Genomic DNA, 20,871 nt, shown 5'->3' on the forward strand with positions numbered 1-20,871 from the left:
CGTTTAGATTGGAGGACGTCTTTTCAATTTCAATTCACATTAAATCCTAAATTCAATTTTAGAGTAGCACATGAAGGATCGAATTGAGAGTACTTGAAGAGTCAGATTGAACATAAAAACTTTGATTTTGAAAATTTTCAGAATGCTCTAACCCACACTCTCTTATCTATTCTTGATCCGAATTTTACACTAAAATCATCGTCTTCTCAACTTTAATTCCTCATTAGCTTGCTAAAAAATTATCAAAAATCATAATTAATATTTATTTTTAGGATACTCAAACTTTGACCTTCAAATCTAATCGTCAGGTTGAATTAGAAATTTCATTGTGATTTGTCTATGTCATTAAACACCTTTCAACCGTTTTTATTCATAAAAAAATATATTTTAAAGTCTTTCAAATTAATTGAAATATAAAAAAAAGAATAAAAAGAGAGAAAATTATTAGAAAGAATTAAAATATAATTTATTTATAATTTGATCATTTACACCACACTCATTAATTGACAGAAAAGTTACACAATTTTTTAATGGAGTTAGGAGGGGCCAAAGCTGTTGATAAAGAGAAACTTCAAAGGTCAATTTTGATGAATAAAAATCATTTAGGGGCTAAATTAACTATTAACCCTAAATAAACCAAAAATAAGAGGAAGATCATAGAACACATATGGTAACACAATACACAAATTGATCTCCCTCTTCATTTTCTCTAAAGCTATGGGTTCATCCTCAACTCAAATTGGGCATCACCAGACGGCAGCCAAAGAATGTGTCCCCATAGTTCCGGCGGCCAAATACCCTTCGTTTTCTTCCTCACTTTCATTATCATCATCGTCATCTTCACTGGGATCTTCGTTTTTTCCCGATGGTTCGCCTGTCAGTCCCGAAACTCCATTCCGATTTTCAGGTGTACCATTCTCTTGGGAACATTTACCAGGGATTCCAAAGAAGCTACAAAATCACAACAAAAAAGGACTACTCCATGAAGTTGCTGCCATTGCCTCCGCTGAATATCCCACGACCCTCGAAATCCAGCAGTTTTGGAGTCATGATAACGAGGAAGAAAGAATCCGGCGGCGTCTCCGAGAGTTTCCGGCGGATGGATCCATTTTTCGCGGCGTTGGTCGAGTGTTCCAAGGAAGACGGTGATCAAGAAACCGACAGAAATCTCTGGACCGGAGCTAAGGTAACGAGAAGCGTGAGTGACAGGTTGGGGTTCATCAATCTTTACAGTTCGTGTAAAAGAAGTTGCGCAGTTTCGGAATCAATGGTGTATCTTCCGAGGTCTCGAAGAACTGCAGCTTATGACCTAATTAATCACCGTCGTTCTCGTTATGAGTAACCTAAATACCTAATCGATTATCACATTGGCATGGTGGGGTTGTGATCATCATCTTAAATAAGAAAACTACTTAGATTTTTTTACTCTTTTTTTCTTCCTTAGCATATGAAGAAGACAAGGGATGATGCAAAATGTCATTTGTTATATAATATTAATGGAAAGCTGAAATTATTAGATGCTTGCGTATTATTTAATGTTTTTTTCGTATTATAATAGTATTTATAGAAGGTTCGATGTCTTTATATAAATTATACACTTAACTGTACGTGGATAATATAAATCAATGTGTATGCCGTGCTTTGGGTTAACGAGGGACTTGAGGTTAGTTAGAAGAAATATGGATACAATAATTTCATTGGTTTTGCTGTATATTCCATGTGGTGTTTATGGAGAATAAGAGTGAAGCTTACATTACCCCATGCGGGAGGAAAGAAAAAGACATAAGTTGAGAAAATTCATCTACTTAGGTTGTTGAACTACCTGCATGTTTTATCGTTTGAGATGATGTTGGTTTTTTTTAATAAACTCGGTGATTACAAGTTAATATCCAATTGGATTCTTTTTTAGTTATTGATTATATATATATATCTTATAAACACAGTTGTTTGAATTTGAGATCTCTAAAGAGAATAGCAATAATTCTTTTACTTTGATCGATTTGAGACGATATTATTCTTCTACTATGCTTTGAAACTTTATAAATTTTTTTATTTTCTACCAAAACAATGAATTATTGACTTCTTCTTTTCTTATTGAAAACAAAAGTTTTACTCGTATGTATAGCATTATAATTAACGAAAGAGGGTTGGTACGAAAGAAGTAAGAGCCTATAGTAGAGAAAATGGTACATCTTACCAAAAACTAGGTCAAGTTCATGTCATCGGTCAAAGCAAGAATAAACGTAAGGTTGTCGGTAACAAAATACTAGAATAAATTGATTTTTTTTTGTTTTGTTAAATTATAAGATTAATGTAGATAAAAAAGTATTAAAATGAGAAAAAAATATTGAAATAAGGAATTAAATGTTGATTATTCCAAAAATAAGTTAAAAGACTCAATCCAGTTTAATAGAACTATAGAAGGATTAAACAGCATTTGAAAATCACAAAGAGATGGAGACATGAGGAGGGTATTAAAAAAAAGTGATAGAAGTGGCGTCCGGTTAATAGAACTATAGATATTGTAGAGGTTCACTATAAGAGTTACTCTCTCAACACAATTTTCTTCCACATTAATTGATTGTTCGTAAAAATCTTAGGGTAAACTACACATTTAGTACCCCAATCATCACTTTTATTTCATTTTGATCATCTACTATATTTTCTTGAAATCATACCTAACGTTTAGTTTTGATTTTATTTTGGTCATCATTCGTTAAAAAAATAATAGCATAATATTTTTTATTTTTTCAATGATATGACACTGCCTTATGGTGACGCACCGACATCATTGTTAATTTTTTAATGATGAGTGACTAAAATGAAACCAAAACTAAGCATTAGATATGATTTTAAGAAAATAGTTGGATGATCAAAACAAACAAAAATGATAGTTGAGGTACTAAACATGTAGTTTACCCAAAATCTTAATATTTATAATAGAAAAATAAGTCAACAAAAGATATAAATGAAGAGGCGTATTGTATCTTAATAGGGCAATAAAAAGGCGTAGGGATGAGGGAAGCATAAAAAGATCCTTTTGGTAATTTGGTGTGGATAATAATACATGGGTGTGTGCGCATGACGGCCTGTCCCTCCTCCATCATCACTTACGGTCATGCACTTTCCTTCTAATTCACTTTATCAAAATTGAAAATATATCCTCACAATTTTATTCTACTTGCCACTTCCAATTTTAATCTACTTTTTTTTTTTGTAAACTTAATCTACTTCTTTTTTCCCCTAATTTGAAAGTATTCAACTAGGTTCTCTACATTTTACATGTCACTCAATTAACTCCTTAATCAAATTAGAAAAATTAACTAGCGACATTTATAAATAAATACCTCTAAATCAAATTCCACAATAACTAGCGACATTTATAAATAAAATGCCGCAAAATATCGAGTTATATAACGACATTTTGGAAACAAATGCCATTAATTGTTATGATATATAGCAGTGTTTGTTGTCTAACATTGCGAATTATATTGTCTTGAGCGGCGTTTGTTTCCCAAACGTCGCTATATATTGTGATATGTAGTTGTGTTTTTAACCACAAATGCGCTATTGACTATGCATATGGTGACATTGATCTTGACAAAATCCAGAAAAGTTTATCCCATTAGGGGAGTTTTCATCCCAAAACACTGAACAAACGTCACTAAGTTTAATTGATTTGTTGATATTACTTTTTGCTCTTTATTATTCAAATTTAATATCATGTAGCATTATCTGATGAAAACAAACTTGAAATTTAATTACAACACAAATTAGATACAAATCCTTGACGACAAATATAAATCAAAGTTTTTAAATATTAAAATGAAATGTAATGTAGTTCAACATTGTTCACTAGAATAAATAACACATGAACCTAAGATGGTGGATTCTGCATTTGGTTATGTTGTATCATCTTCATCATAACTTCAAGTTGATTTTGGAAGTTTTCATTTTTTTTTTGATATGCTATTTCTCTGTGTGTTGCTTGCTTCAGCTTAATTTAAGCAATTTTTCATCCATTTGGATCAATTGTTGTTTTAAACGATTAACTTCTGATCAAGATGTTTGGTTTTGTGATGACATGCACTGAGATGAGTTGGATCCAAAATATTTGATTGGGGTAACAAATGATCCTTAAAAGCAAACCTGGCCATATCCTTTAGGATCCAAAACTTCAACAGTAACTTATTTTTCGATCTCGTCCACATTATCATAACCATGAGTTGCAGTTATATCTTCATACTCCGCCCTTTTGTCTTTCAATTTCTCCTAACAATCAATTCAGAATTTAGAACAAATTGAAATATTATTTAAACTAAAAATATTATACTATAGATATAAATATAACATAATTCAGAATTTATGTCTAATAAACATACCATAATTTCTACAACTTTAAGAGTCATATGAGAGCCATCTTTTTTTATGTATGTCATGTTGAAGAGTTGTATGTGTCCAACTCTACTATCAGATGTAACTTCCTATAATATGAAATAGAAATTAATACTTACAAAAAGTAATAAATAATAGAAACAATTTTCATTACTGAATGCTACCAACTTAAAATTGCTATGTAGATAATTAATAATTAAAAATAATAATACCTTGTCATCAGCTATACAAGCAAAGTTCTTTGACCTAACTAAGTGAGTAAACTTTTACTCCTATTTGCTAGATACTCCAGTACGCTCTTGATCCTATAATATGAAATTTGCATTACTTATAAGTCAATATTATAATGATAGTTTTATTCTAAAGTGCATTATGTCTCTCCTTTCTTTGTATTTCAAAACCTGACTGCATCTTCACATTGATACTAGAGCATTCTAGGTGGAACATTTCACATCTTCTCTTCAAGGTTGATATTATTCTTAAAATATTGATTTTTCAAGAAACTCTTGTGGTCTATCCATTTTTTCTATAACACTTGTTTCAAATAATTGTTTGAGACATTTAAAGAAAATTTCTCCTATAAATCACACAAGTGTTCAAAGTAAATATAAATTACTATTGAACTGTAATAGGTTATATATTATAATGACATTATTACCTTAACATAATCTATAGTCTGGTTTTTGTTATTATTCAGCATGTCATGCCATGACTCATAATCGATTGGTAAAAGTGTAGCATTGTGTGCAACCATGCCTAAGTAACTAGATAGAACACCTGCTTCTAGTTTAATAAGTTGACCGATATCATTTTTTGAAACTCTCACACGGTCCCCAACAAGAAGTTGGTATAATATATTTAGCATCGTGCGCTCTCTAGTCTTGCGTCTTTGACCATTTTCAACTATATTAGAAATAATTCAGTGTAAGTTTTCAAAATCAAATCAATAAGAAAAACCAACCACCATTTAAATGAAGAGTTGAACATTACCTTCAATTTCTACAATTTCTTTAACTGTAATCGGAACTTCCAAAGATCCAACACTAGTCGATCCCTCACTATTTTTTTCTTCCTCTGCTTGAAGAGCTCGAACAATCCGCAACATATCTTTCATGTCATCTTCTCTAACAGATCGATGATGAGAATTAGGAAGATAAGTCGGATTACTTACGGAAGAATATCTATGAGGTGTAAGCTCTCTATGAAATCTCCATTTTTTATAGCCCGAACAAAACCAAAATCAATTAGACGTTCATAGAAAACTTTGTGAATGTGCCAATTAATGTTAACACACTTCTCACAAAAGCAAATAATCATATTCTCTTGGCTTGCATTTACAAAAGCAAATATTTAAAAGAAAATTTACTCCATTTCGATAGTCGTCGCTTATCATTGACAAATTCATCCAACTTTTATCCATTTTATATTTCTGAAATATCTATTATAAAAAAATGAAAACAGGTCAATAACTCACAAAAATGGTAAAAAAAACATTTGCTTCTTTAGTGAAAACTGAAAAGCACAAAATGATTGGCATAACAATTACCGTTGCTAACCCAACTGAAAGGTCAGCTATGAAAATATCCTCAGTTTCACCACTACATCAGAAATGAACATACGAGTGTAAAGAGGGATATATATAATACTGATATATCAAACAAACAATATTCTCTTAAAATAAATGACATTTTAATCATTAAAATGCTGTGAGCAAATTATATATGTTGTTAACGGGGTCTGAAACAGCTATATCTGATGGTCATTAGTTTTCTGTTGGTGCTATATCTGCTTATTGACTGTACTTTAGGAATGAAATATGTTCACTTTAATGTTAAAAAAATTGTAAACATTTAAACAAATAACACAAACGTAAACAAAGTTGAGTTTGGGAAGGAAGAGATAGGTAAATACTATTTGGGGTTGGACCCGAAATTGAAAAGCATTTACATATAAGAATAGACTTTCGACCAAAACTGCAGAGTTTGATATGGAATAAAGAAGTGCCTTCCATGGCAATTCAAGGATTTTAATTTATTCCCATATTAGATAAACTAAAGTTTACACTTATTATATATGTACTTTTGTCACTATTACTCTTTTTTCCATTCAGGAGATTTGAAGGGGAAGAATCATACTGGTAACAGACATTGTGAAAGCTGTGATTCTACCCTTTTTTCACTTTTAGACATGGTTTTGCTCTGGAGTGAAGTAATTTATTTTCCAATTAAAATAAATTAAAACTAAAATATCAAATTTAAAAGTTCAATAATAACAATAACTAAAATATGCTTGTTTAATAGGTTTCTCTCCCGCTTTCTTCTTCTTCTTTTTATTGTAGCTGTTGTTTGTTCAACTCTCGACAGTCAGTAAAGACAGCAGTGATGATAACTACCAAAGCCCAATTTTTTTCTTGAGTATTTCGATTATGCTAAGCAAGTTTTATGCTAACATATAGGCAAGCAAAGAAATAGAGTAACGATCGTTTTGGAAAATGTTTTAGAAAAGGAATCTTAACTTACCCAGAATCTCTAAAAGCACTTTTCAGTCACGGTTTTTGGATGCAAATACAATGATGAAACACTAAACCTAGTCAGTTATGATAATCTAAATCCAGAAAAGTGGCAATCTGATTTCATTGGAAGAAATGAAAAAACATGGAATTCAAAACAAGCATGAAGTTTAGAAATCTGATTGTTTACCTGAAAGCAAATAATAGTGGCCGCGCTTTGCCATGGTTTATAAGCCGCAGCGCGAAGAGTAAAGATCGAACACTAGTAGAAGACTATGTCGTTAGGGCTGGACTGTCAATCGAACAATTGCGGCATTTGTTTTTACAAACGCCTCTATTCTAAAAAAAACACCGCTAAAAGGGACATTATATACCAAGCTTGGTGCAGTGGTGAGTACTAAAACTATCGTAGATTTCGTAATTAGATAAGGTTTAGAAAGAGGATGTAAGCCTTACCTTTATATTTTTTGTGGGTACGAACAGGAAGAATCCCGTAACTACATGCCCTGGAACTGCTGCAGCTATTTGGATGAAGAGTCGTGTAGATGCAGTTCGTGTAAGTGTACCGCATGTGATTTCAGTTCGTGTTCAACCTCCGATAAAGGTGCTGCTTTTGTCCTAAACCTCATTGCCGGGCTTCCTCCGTGCACAAACTGCTGTTCTTGCAGATGGAAATGGTCTTGTCTTAAATGTCCAAAGGTATGCAATGGCTGCAGTAGTACAAAAACCTGTTGTAACCCTTGGTGCTAGATTGTTCTAAAATATGTCATTCAATTTTTTGCCAAATGAGGATCACATGCACTGCAGATGTTTTTGCTCTTAAAAAAACCGAGTTCAGGTAAAAGAATTTAAATTCAACTTCATGGTTATCGAATCGAATTCAAAATTTGAAATCACTCCGATAATTGAACCATTTCTTACCTAATAAATGAGTATGATTTTATGAACTCAGACAAATAAATTTTATCATAAATATACTTTCACATGTAAGTTGATCATGATACCCAAATCATGAACGTAAATAGTATCTTACATTTACAGCATGTAGGCTGCTTCAGTAAGTGTACTTGTCAGCAGAAGTATACTTATTACATTTTATGCTTTGACCTTATGTTATGTGTTAAAACACTTTCAAAGATAGTTGCCAAAATATATAATTATCTTTATGGATGTTTATTGATGATGTTTGGAGATGAAAATCATTAACAGATGTACTACTTTTGTTTAGCTTTAGTTTTTTGAAAAGCAAGTTTGCATGTGAGATATATGTTGTCCAATATCTATCATTGTTAATAGTTTAGTCGATTGAGAAAATGAGAGTTGATTTATGCCTATTTGACAGTATTAATCATTGCTAGATGCATAAACATTTAGTTTATGATATACTCGTAATAGAAGCTACCAAATATCTTTCTAATCCATTCAATCCTTGACCTATTGCTCTCACTAATGTTTCAGCACTACTTGGTATTTCTAAATCTGAATTTTACCTTTAGCCACTAGTTTGCTACTAATTCTTTTAACATGAATATATTTTCATAACTCTTTTGTAACATAGTGCTCTCTGTGAGTTCGACATCTGATACAACTCATGTATCCACTTTTATTGCTTGATATGATACGGGCACTTGCGTTAAAACTATAACATCTTATGTAGCATCAAGTTTTTGGTATCGTTGTCGGGGAGCATTTGTTTTGCATTAGAGTTATCTTTTCATTTACTTGTTTATTTTCTTTTTGTATGTACTTATTTTCTTTACTAGTTTTGTTGGTTTATGTCCGATAGTGACAACGAGCTAGAACCAATTGATCCTAAAATTGAAATAACATTCCTTTGTCATAGAAGAGAAGTTAATCGTAATCGAGCAAACATGGCTGGACAAGGTAGATGTAATAATGCTTTACCACCATTAGCACATGTTGATGAAGGAGAATTGCAGGTTGGCAATGGAGTTGAACAACACCAACTTTACAACATGGATGACCGTAATTAGCCTATTTAGTAGCATGTTGTGCCAATGTTGGATGATTTACATCCAGGAATCGTGCGACCAGTCATTCACGCTGCCAATTTTGAGCTGAAATCAGTGATGTTTCAAATGTTACAATCCATGGGGCAATATAGTGGTTCATCCACTGAAGATCCTCGAGCATTTTTTGTAGGTGTATGACTCATTTGTTCAGCAAGATTCCTTCATGAAGCACTAAAGCTAAAAAAAATTCCATATTCATTACGAGATCAAGCTAGAACATGGTTGAATTCATTACCACCTGGTGCTATAGCATCTTGGAATAAGTTAGCGCAAAAATTCTTGTTGCGATTCAATCCACCGATTATGAATGTTAAGCTACGAAACGACTTGACATCTTTTAAGCAATTAGAATATGAAAATTGTATGAGGCATGTGAACATTTCAAGGATTTGTTGCGTAAGTTCCCAATGCATGGATTCCCATATTGGACGTTAATGAAAATGTTTTATAATGGTTTTAATATACAAACTCGTATAGTGGTTGATGTTTCTGTCAATGGAGCACTACTGGATAAAATGTACAATGAGGTTTATGATATTCTAGAAAGAATATCTAACAACGATTATCAGTACCCCAATACGAGGAACATGTTTGGTCGACGTAATGCTGTAATTGTAGACATTGATGCTTTCAATACCATGGCTTAACAAATCAAAGCACTGACGAACATGGCGAAGAAGTTACAAAAGTCGGGAGGTATGTATGAAGTAAAGACAACATCTTTTCTCTCATTTGTTTATTGTGAAGAATATCATAGTTATGAGGAGTGCCCCCAAAATCCTGATTATGTCTACTATGTGAAGGACTATAATAGGAGGATTAACAATATTGAGCATTTATTGAGGTGCTCAAGCAACTAACCATCAAACATCCCATTGATTAAGGATTTGGAGCAAAATTTGAACTACATTAAGTTTATACGAGAAGCTCTTTCAAAGAAGCGTAGACTTGGCCAATTTGAAACTATTACACTTACCAAAGGATGAAGTGCTCTGGCAACAAGTCGATTACCACCTAAACTTAAAGATCTAGGGAGTTTTACTATTCATTGCATTATTGGTGATCAATTTGTAGGAAAGCATTATGTGACTTGGGTGCTAACATTAGCCTAATACCATTGCCAATTTTTAGGAAATTTGGACGTGGAGAAGCAAGACCCACCAGCGTCACTTTCAAACTTGCTGATCGATCCACCCTGCATCCTAGTGGCATTGTTGAGAATATACAGGTTTGAGTGGATAAGTTTATTTTTCCAACAGATTTCATCATTTTGGATTGTGAAGCTGACAAGGACATTTCCATCATAATTGGTTGACCTTTCCTTGCCAACGACCGTGCGTTGATTGATGTTGAAAAGGGGGAACTTACTATACGTTTAAATGATGAACACATTACTTTTAATGTCTTGAAGAAATTATTCTTGTGCTGATGATAATGTTAAATATTATTCAATTGATATTATTGATATGTTCGCGCAAGAGAATTGGGATGAATGCCACAACATGAACAATGCTACCAACAATGCTGTGACAATTGAGGAAATTATCAAGGATGGGGAGGTTGAAAGCAAAATATATACATTATTTTGAATCATTAGAACTTCACGATCAACCTATTTAAGTTCCGAAGTCTTCGGTTAAAGAGCCACCCACTTTGGAATTGAAGCCTTTGCCAGAGCATTGAAGTATGCATACCTTGGAGATAATGAAACTTTGCATGTTATTGTTGTAAGAAAGCTCAAAGCATCTCAGGAAGCCAAAGTTCCTTGCTGTCCTGAAGCATCATAAGCGAGCTATTACTTAGAGCATCACTGATATTAAAGGAATCAGTCTAGCATTCTACATACGTAAAATCTTATTGAAGGACCCCCAACAGTAGTTCCATTGAACAACAGAGAAGGTTAAATCCAATCATGAAATAAGTTGTTCGAAAAGATATCATTAAATGGTTGCATGCTGGAGTTATATACTCAATCTTGGACAACAATTTGGTAAGTCATTTATAATGTGTTCTTAAAAAGGTGGCATTATTATGGTGACGAATGACAAGAATGAGTTAGTGACAAGGAGGACCACTACTGGATAAAGAATCTGTATGGAAATAGAAAGCTCAATAGGGCTACAAGGAAATATAACTTTCCTTTTCCATTTATAGATCAAATATTGGATCGTCTCACCGGAAAACTTTCTATCGTTTCTTAGATGGGTATAACGACTATAACTAAATAGATATAGCCCCTGAAGATCAGGAGAAAACTACTTTCACATACCCATATAGAACATTTGCCTTCCAACGAATGTCATTTGGTTTGTGCAATGGTCTATCAACATTTCAGCGATGCATGATGGCAATATTTTTTGACATGATTGAAGACTACTTTGAGGTATTTAAGGATGTTTTTTCTGTCTTTGGGAAAAAATTGATCAATGCCTCACTCATTTGGTCGTTGTTTTAAAATGATACGAAGAAACCAACTTGGTTTTGAATTGGAAGAAATGCCACTTCATGGTGACCAAGGGTATAGTGCTAGGGCATCACATTTCTGACCGCGACATTAAAGTAGATAAGGCTAAAATGGAAGTTATTGTGAAGCTTCCACCTCCCACTAATGTGAAATCAATTAGAAGTTTCATAGGGCATGCTGGTTTTTATCGAAGACTCATCAAAGATGTATCCCCTATTATGCTTATTACTAGAACATAATAGGAAATTTGTGATGGATGATGAAGTGCTGAAATCATTTGAAATAATCAAGATAAAACTGGTTACTGCTCTTATAGTAGTAGCACTAGATTGGATTCGCCCACTTGAGCTTATGTACGACGCTAGTGACCAAGTTGTTGGAGCATGTTGGGGCAAATGAAAGAAAAACTCGTCCATGATATATATTATGCTAGTCAAACACTGAATATTGCCCAAATCAACTACTCAATAATCGAGAAGGAATTACTAGTTGTGGTGTTTGCCTTTGATAAGTTACAATCTTACTTAGTTGGAACTAAGGTCATTATATACATTGGCCATTTGGCTTCGAAGCATTTGTTTGCCAAGAAAGACACCAAGCTAAGCTTAATGAGATGGGTACTATTACTTCAAAAGTTTGACATTGAACTTAGAGACAAAAATAGGTTCAAAAGTGGTTGGTCATTTATCACGCTTAGAAGCTGGTAGTGAAGACGAAAAAAATAGTAGTGATTCCAGACACTTTTCTTGATAAGAGGTTACTTGCGGTTAAACTTTTTCCTTAGTGTGTGGATTTTGTTAACTATTTGGTATGTAGTTTACTGCCACCTAACCTTAATTACCAATGTAGGAAAAAATTCATGATATATGTTTCTGCATATCATTGGGAAGAGTCACACCTTTTTAAGCAGTGCAATAGTCAAATTCTATGAAGATATGTCCCTGAATGTTAAAAAAGCATTTTGCATCATTGCCACAATGCACCTTATGGTGGTCATTTTGGAGGAATACATATTGCACCAAAGGTTCTGTAATATGGCTACTAGTGGTCATCGCTATTTAGGGATGTCAATGATTTTGTCAAATAATGTTACCGATGCCAACGAACTGGTAGCTTTTCTCATTGCAACGAAATTCTAATGCAACCAATTTTAGAGCTTAAATTATTTAATGTTTGAGGTTTAGATTTCATGGGACCATATCCCTCATTATGTCGAAACCTTTTTATCTTAGTCGTTGTTGACTACGTATCCAAATGGGTTGAAGTCGTAGCATTGCCAACTAGCAATGCTAAATCGGTTCTAAGTTTTCTTCACAAAAACATTTTTACTAGTTTTCGAACACCTCAAGCATTTATCAGTGATGAAGGTTCTCAGTTTATTGGAAAACCAGTGGCTAGAGAATTGCATTGGTATGAAGTAAAACATTAAATTGCTACAGCATACCACCCGCAAACCAATGGCCAAGTTGAAGTTTCTAACAATGAGATAAAACAAATTCTCGAAATAGTTGTCAATCCTTCAAGAAAGGACTGGTCCCTACGTCTTGATGAAGAATTATGGACTTATAGGACAACTTATAAACTTCTCTAGACATGTCTCCTTATCTCCTTTTGTATGGAAAAGCTTGCCATTTACCTGTGGAGTTGGAGCATAAAGCCATGTGGACTTTGAAGCATCTAAACTTTGATTTAGATACTGTTGATGAGAAATAGATGTTGGACATCAATGAATTGAAAGAGCTATGGAATAATGCTTATGAAAGTGCTAGTATCTAGAAAGACAACATTAAGAAATGACATGACAAACATATTTTTCCAATGCAATTTAATGTTGGACGTCATGTCTTGTTATTCAACTCTTGTCTAAAGTTATTTCTTGGGAAGCTTAAATCTAGGTGGTCTAGTCCATTTGAAATCCTTGAAGTTTTTCCTCATGGTGTTGTCCTGATAAAGAATTTGGTGGATGAGAGTATATTCAAAGATGGGCAATGATTGAAGCCTTATTGCCAACACAAAGCCCTTACATTGCTTCTATAACACTAAGCGAACCTTTACCTTTTTAGCTTCTTATAATATTTAATAAGTCATCTTTGACATTACTTTAGTTTTATTTTCTTGCAATTTTTTAGTTTTGTTTCTTTCAGTGCCGATTTTTTGCTACAACTATGTTTGCGACTTCACACAAAGCCCTTACATTGCTTCTATAACACTAAGCGAACCTTTACCTTTTTAGCTTCTTATAATATTTAATAAGTCATCTTTGACATTACTTTAGTTTTATTTTCTTGCAATTTTTTTAGTTTTTGTTTCTTTCAGTGCCGATTTTTGCTACAACTATGTTTGCGACTTCAATGTTCTTCTTTTGCATCTACTTCCCATCAATCTTTGCTACTTTGTGTATCGAATGATGCACTCATCGTTGGCAGCGTTGGACAACTGGGCAGTTAACTTTTAAACGGTAAAAAGGTAAATATGAGATGTTCTCCATATTTTTACTATTTCATCATAACCATCCATATCCTCTAATCACCACCATTCATTCAAACTTTCATCATTATCTCTGTCACCTGAACATTTAAAATTCAAAATAAATTTTTTATCTTTTTATTTCAACACCCAATATTTAATGCACCATAACCCTAAAAGCTCATTATTTACTATACCTTTATACTCTTCCTTCAGTCGTTACTTTTCAAAAAAACCCAAAGCTTGCGTTTTTCTCTTTCTATTTTTTTCACTGTTCATTTTCCTTCATCAACGAAACCACTGATCTTGGCACCTAAGAAAAAGTCTGCTGCCAAGAGTTCTCGTCGACCACCAACTCCACCGCTAAAAGAGCACCTTATTCAACCTTTGCCCATCTTTAGTGACAGACCGATGACATTTATGGAAGCTGTGCAACAACGAAGATATAGCGAAGAGTTATTCGATTGTGCGTTTTGTTACGAGCAGGGTTTTGATTAGTCTTCATTAGATGACCCACACATTTTTGCTTGTACCACCGACTCCATTGATAACTCTCCAAAAGAGTTATCTTTAGTAGTCTTTTTACCTAAGTTTAGTTTGAACTTGAATACTTTTAGGAGCATTCTAGGAGCATATTTGTTTAATTTTACACATTTTTCATATTGAGTATTTAATGGGTTGTCTAGGGATGGATTTGAATTTTATTGCTACAAAACTGTTACACTGATGTTGTAACATTGCTGAAGATTTTAAGTGGATGTTTTAGCAGCTGATGAGTCACCAAACGGTTAGCAGAACTTTCTAGAATGAGACATCTAGCTTGGCCAGCTATCAATGGATTATAAACCACTTGAAACGTGGAAACATTTTTATTGGAGGATCAAATATTCCTCAAGACTATAAATGAGAGTAATTTGCAATGTAGGATGAAATCTTTTGGGAACCAATTTAAAAAGTACTCATTTTTCCATGTTATTCCTTCATATGCCATGGAAGCTTAAGCACTATGCCAGGGAATGCTGCAGCATAAGGAGAGTCTACTAAGTAGAATCAACATTCAGTAGATCACCATTCGAAGCTTACTGTTTATGAGAGAGTGTTAGTTTGGATGTTTGATAACTTTTTTTGGATGATATTTTTTATTGATTACTTTATGTTTTGTTTTGCTACTATTGATATGTTCTATTTTCTTTATAATTACTATTAGAAATAATAGTAATTAAACGTATGGTATTTTGATTAATTTTCTAGAAATAGAGATAATTGATTTTGTAGAAGTTATATTTTGATATAACAAATAAGGGGAAAATGTTTGTTGGACTAATTGAATTTATTCAAAGTTTTCAAAAATAATTAAAAGCCCAACTAAATTTGAAAGATATATGTTCAATGTTTTCTAAACTTTGTCAAAACTTTAAAATGAGTATTTTAAGTTTAAAATATATTAAAAATATCATTCAAATACTTTAGAATCATTTTCAAAGTCTTATATTTCTCAAAATTTTAAAATCTATTATTTAAAACAAGCTTTGACCAGAAGTTTCAAAACTTCTACAAGAGTTTTGAAACTTTCCAAGACAGAAGCCCAAAAAGTTTTGATATTTTCCTACAGTTTTTGAAACTATCTCTAGAGTTTTGAAACTTTCATTAAAGTTTCGATACTTTGGGTCCAACAATCAGATTTTTCAAATGGCTCTTTCGAAACTTTCCCAGAGTTTTGAGTTTTGAAACTTTGTGTGCAGAAAGTCTTCCAACAGCTCTAAACCTTCCCAAACGGCTAGAAATAGTTAGTAACTCATTCCAACAAATAAAAACAAGTTTAAGACACTTGAACAAGGTTACCAACACCTATCCAAGTAATCAAACACAAAAGAAAAGTTGTTCATCTTTATTTCTCTTTCTCTTGTAAATATTTGTATTTTTTTAGCTTTAATTCATAAACACCTTCCTTTTTAGAGGTTTTCTTGTTTATAATTATTTTCCTTTGTAAAGGGGTTTTGGTTCTAGCTAAGCCTTTGAAAAGCTATGGAGTTTGTAAAGGTTATCTCTTTATCATGGAAAAAGAAAGAACAAATTAGTGGATTTGTTGGGAAATCCTAAGTGATGAGCATAGGTATTAGATGTAGACTTCATTGAGGGAGTTGAATTGTGAAATTTTTTCTATCTTTATACTCCTTACTCCATAAACTTTAAAAAACCAATTCACCCTCTCTTGGCATATTTCAATTGATCAATCGAGCATAACAGATTTGCTACGCACTTTTGATAGCATTGATATTGCTGAACAACAATATGTATATTGAGATTTATACAACCAATTATTTAACTTTGTTGATACTTTGAATCCTTTAATTAATGAAATTTGATGAGAGTAGTTCAAAGGGTTAAAATCATTGCTAATCACATAAAAGTGGTATGCTTTGTATACTTGGAGTGTGATTTCCATAATAATATTCCATACGATCTAATAGATGACTTAACGCTCTCTGTAATGTTGTAGCATGACCTGGTTTCTCAGATTCTGATTTTTTTATTTCACTTATATAGCCTCTTTTACATACTTATAAGTTTTTAAGGCTTAGACTTTGATGAAGATCATTTTGCTCCTTGTGGGTTTGACATTCGTAGCATTCTTTGCTACCACTTTATTACTTGTTTGACAATATATGCTAGACTCAACTGGGAAATATTTTGTACTCATCCAGGAAAGATAGCTCAATAGGTTGTTTGGGAGTTTTAAAGTAATCTCACGGATGAGAAAAGGCCATTAGTTTTTATTCGAGATAAAATAGTGCAATGGTGGGAAAAGCTTATCAACATGTTGCTTGGTATAAAGTAAGTTGAGTGTGAACATTCGAAAATTTTCAATAACCTCATCATTTTCCAGTTATATCAAGTTGTACTTGATGTATATTTACCTAGTAAATCATGGGTTAAATCAACAACCAATGTGTACGCCATCAAGAGGCTAAACCTTCACAGATCAGTGAGGACGTCCGATTCTTTACCTTCCCAATTGTCAGTGTTGGATGATTTAGCTCCACGGGCAATGCTAGATGCTACAGTCAGTTCTTCTAGCACTAAAGGTGAGGAATATGAGGATGATAATGCCCTGGATACATATACAATGATGGACAAGGTAGAAGAGGACGTTAATTCTGAGGAGAATGATAAAGAAGATGACAATGTGGTTGATTTGGTAGCATCTACTGAGATACTTGCTACCGACTTTAAGGATGCTAACATTGAAGAAATTGATAAGGAGCACACAAGCCACCAAGAGAAAGAAGAGAGTTTGAAATTGGACGAAAGCAAGGATAAGCAAGTTGCCCAAAAATTGCTTGATTTAAATATTGATAAAGTTATGAAAGATGTTACAACAACTGCATAGCATGATATGAATGCTGATCAGACCATTAGCAAAGTCATTGAAGAGGTTGAGACAGCTTCTACAGTCAGTCCACCTAAAAAATCTACTATTGTGCAAGTTGGCGGTGCTAAGGAACCCCTAGAGGAGCCAAAAATACAAACCCCTACACCAAAGACAAAGTATGTTGTTACAACATCGACTACTCCCATTCCTGATGCTTATGTGGTTAAGGCATCGTCAACGTCAACTAGCTAGAAGTGGAAGAGTTCATTGAAGACCAAGGTGACTGAAAAGCGCCTCCACCCTAGTGTAATCAAATCTCGAAGATACCCAAGGAAACCCACTTAGGGGAGTTTCGTTCTCCCTTTCCCATGGATTTTTACTTTCATTTCTTGTTTTTATTTAGTGTATGCATTGAGGACAATGCATCCCTTAGGTTTGGGAGTGTGTAATTCGATATGTTTCTTTTATTATGTTGATTAGTTTTATTCCTTTTGTGATATTTACGTTTTGTGTCAATTAGGGTAGTAATTAGGAATGCATGTTGTTTAGCATTGTTTGCATGATTTTAGCATTTTGTTACAACATATAGGAAATACATATGTAATGCTGCAGGATTAATTTTATAAAATCAATAAAGTTTTTAAAAGAAATTTTGATGATGCTCAATGATGAAAAAAAATTATATTGTGAAATGCTAGGGGAATGCTGAAGAGACTTGTTAGAGTTAGAGTTAGAGTTCATAAAAAATGTTCAACACTATAGGTGCATGTTCTCAATAATTAGAGAGATGATAGAAATTTTTTAACTTTAAATCTCATATCTCTATTAGATGCTATAACATTATCTTAAAAAAACACAATAGGAAATAAGTTCGAAAAACTAGTAATATCTCCAACATAGTCATAGGAAATAAGTTGAAAAAACTGGCAATAGCTCCAACATAGTCATATGAAGATTGTTGTAGCATTGAAAATCAATAATTGAGTAGGAACAATTTTTTCTAACTTAGCTAAGTATTTATTGGATACACCTAGCCTGCACGCTACTACACTATGGATTCTGATTTTACTAAGTTGAATTGCATTCCTTAATTTAAGATCATATGTATGATGTATGCACTATTGCAACAATGTTCTGAGGGCTAAAAAAATGAAATTAAAAATTCTGATTGGTTTCATGATATTATTTTTATGGCATTATTGTTAGCTTAGGTTGCATTGCATGCATGTTGTTGCTTGAGAACAAGTAAATACATATGTTTGGGGGTGTGATAACTCTCCAAAAGAGTTATCTGTTAGGATCCTTTTGCCTAGGTTAAATTTGAACTTTAGCATCATTAGGAGCATATTAGCATCATTTGAATATAATTTTTCTATTGTTTGCATAATGGGAATTAGTTGAGGTGCTTTGGGCTGGATTTTTGTTTTATTGTTGAAAAATGATACACTGATACTGTAACATTGTTTGAAGTTGCATATAATGTTGTGCAGAGGCTGCAACAACTGATGACTCTTTAGGAGGTTAAGGGAACCTTCTGAATGGAAAATTGGAAGGGGCAACTATCAATTGGTTGAAAATCACCTAAAACGTGGAGGAAACCCATTGGTTGAAGGCCAAAATCCTTAGCCTATAAATTGGAGAGCTTTTTGCATTAGTTGATATCAGATGCCTTACCTCCAAATATTTTTCTCCACTATTTTCCAATCAGCCATGATAGCTTAAGTCTCTCGTCGGGGAGCATTGCAGCAGCTTAGGAGCTTTGCCGAATAACATCAGAGGTTAATAAGATTTCTTTTCTACTTTTTCTTTTGTTAGAGACAGGGAATTAGCAAGTAGATTTGAATGTTAATTAATTTCTTGGGATGATATTTTTGGTTATAAACTTAGCCGTTTATTGAATTTTTTATTACATTTTATGCTTTTACCATATGTTATGTGTTGATAAACTTTCAAAGATAGTTGTAGAAATAAAATTATCTTCATGGATGTTTATTGATGATGTTTAGAGATGAAAATCATTAATAGATGTACTACTTTTTTTCAGCTTTGGTTTGTTGAAAAACAAGTTTGCATGTGAGATATATGTTGTCCAATATCTAACATTGTTAGTAGTTTAGTCGATTGAGTCAATTAGAGTTGATTTATGTCTTTTAGATAGTTTTAATCATTGCTAGATACATGAACATTTGGTTTATGACGTACTCATATTAGAAGCTACCAAATATCTTTCTAATCCATTCAATCATGGTATTTCTAAATTTGAATTTTACCTTTAGCCACTAGTTTGCTTCTAATTCTTTCAACTTGAATATCTTTTCAAACTCTTTTGTAACATAATGCTCTCTGTGGATTCGACATTCAATACAACTCATGTATCCACTTTTATTACTTGACATGATACGTACACTTTCGTTAAAGTTATAGCATCTCACGTAGCATCAAAAGCATTAAAGTTCCTTCTCATACACCAAGAGATAGAGACTCTTTCCATGAACTCGATTAATTCCTGGAAAAACCTTCATTCTCAGTGTTTATGGATGGACCATAGACTTTAATAAAGTCGTATATGTGATTTACACTTAAGATCATCCTGAGCATCGGAATGAATCTCTAATTTGTGATCCTATCAATTTCCTGGAAAAATGAGGGGTCCCATACAGATAAAATCCCCCCGTGGAGTCTACAACAGGACAAAAAGCCCATTCCATATCCTTTTTACCCCAAATTTTCCTAATTGTAAACTTATGCACCACCTCCAATTTAGTTTCCTGAAAGAACGCTATTATTACCTTCAAAGTTCTTATCAATCTTCTAGTAACACTAACTTTTTTGGCCTACAAAAACCCCTCACATTCCACATAAACATCGACAGCCATTAAAAATTAGAGACACTCCTCGGATAAACAACCAACATAACCTATGACCTTTCAGACTACTAGTCTTAACTCCTTCTCAAGGGTCTATACCCTGTTAATCACATCATCTTTTCATCCCTTGAAAGATAGTTCCATGATATTAATGATTTCCCATACCACTTCAGCCTCTTCAATTGCTCCCTTATCGAGTCTATCATGAACGTTACTGACAGTCATGAGATCAACCCCTTCTAGAGAGTCCCTGATAATCCTTTGCACATATCTCCTAAAGATGGCCTTAAAATCTCTAGCCTCTTTCTTAAAATATACAAGCAATTAGTTAGGAACTATGAGGGAGGAGCGAATTTATGAAGAGAACCCAAACTCACGATCTTCAAGGATATGAATATATAAGTCATTGATTGACTAAACTAACTAGAACAAGATCCACTGAGTCTGATCTTTGGGTCGGTGAAAGCCCAACAGTTTGATTTTCTATAACCAGGTATGACGGGCTACCTAGCATTTCAATTGGCTCTAACGAAAAATCCACCGACCAGGCACATTTTCCTCTTGTTGTAGCCCACAAACCTATTCAGGGATATACTTGGAGGGGCCAAATCAAAGTTGACTGAGGGTCTTACCAACGATTCTCGAGGTTCTCTCACTCTACCCTCGATAGTTAAGTCAGTCATAATAATTGAGCTGCCCTCATACATTCCTCGAGAAAATTCTCCCTATCTTGCATGTTGGGCATTAAAGTAGCATGTGAAATT

The 20,871-nt window shown here is 33.3% G+C and overlaps 1 protein-coding gene across 1 annotated transcript; it reads left to right on the forward strand.

Annotated features, from left to right (window-relative positions):
• The first annotated feature begins 717 nt into the window (after positions 1-717).
• On the forward strand, positions 718-1,342 carry LOC120154481. Its single transcript, XM_039166221.1, has 2 exons — positions 718-876; positions 938-1,342. The coding sequence occupies exons 1-2, from the start codon at positions 718-720 to the stop codon at positions 1,340-1,342; spliced, it is 564 nt and encodes a 187-aa protein (XP_039022152.1).
• The last annotated feature ends 19,529 nt before the right edge of the window (positions 1,343-20,871 follow it).

Source organism: Hibiscus syriacus, unplaced genomic scaffold, assembly GCF_006381635.1.
Source record: "Hibiscus syriacus cultivar Baekdansim isolate YM2019G1 unplaced genomic scaffold, ASM638163v2 tig00111131_pilon, whole genome shotgun sequence".
In the NCBI taxonomy this organism is placed as follows: Eukaryota; Viridiplantae; Streptophyta; class Magnoliopsida; order Malvales; family Malvaceae; genus Hibiscus; species Hibiscus syriacus.

Excerpts from the sequence above, each read along its gene's own strand:
- LOC120154481 (XM_039166221.1), top strand. The coding sequence starts at position 718 with ATGGGTTCATCCTCAACTCAAATTGGGCATCACCAGACGGCAGCCAAA. Across the intron at positions 877-937 it reads TTTTTCCCGATGGTTCGCCT|GGATTCCAAAGAAGCTACAA; the intron begins GTCAGTCCCGAA and ends AACATTTACCAG.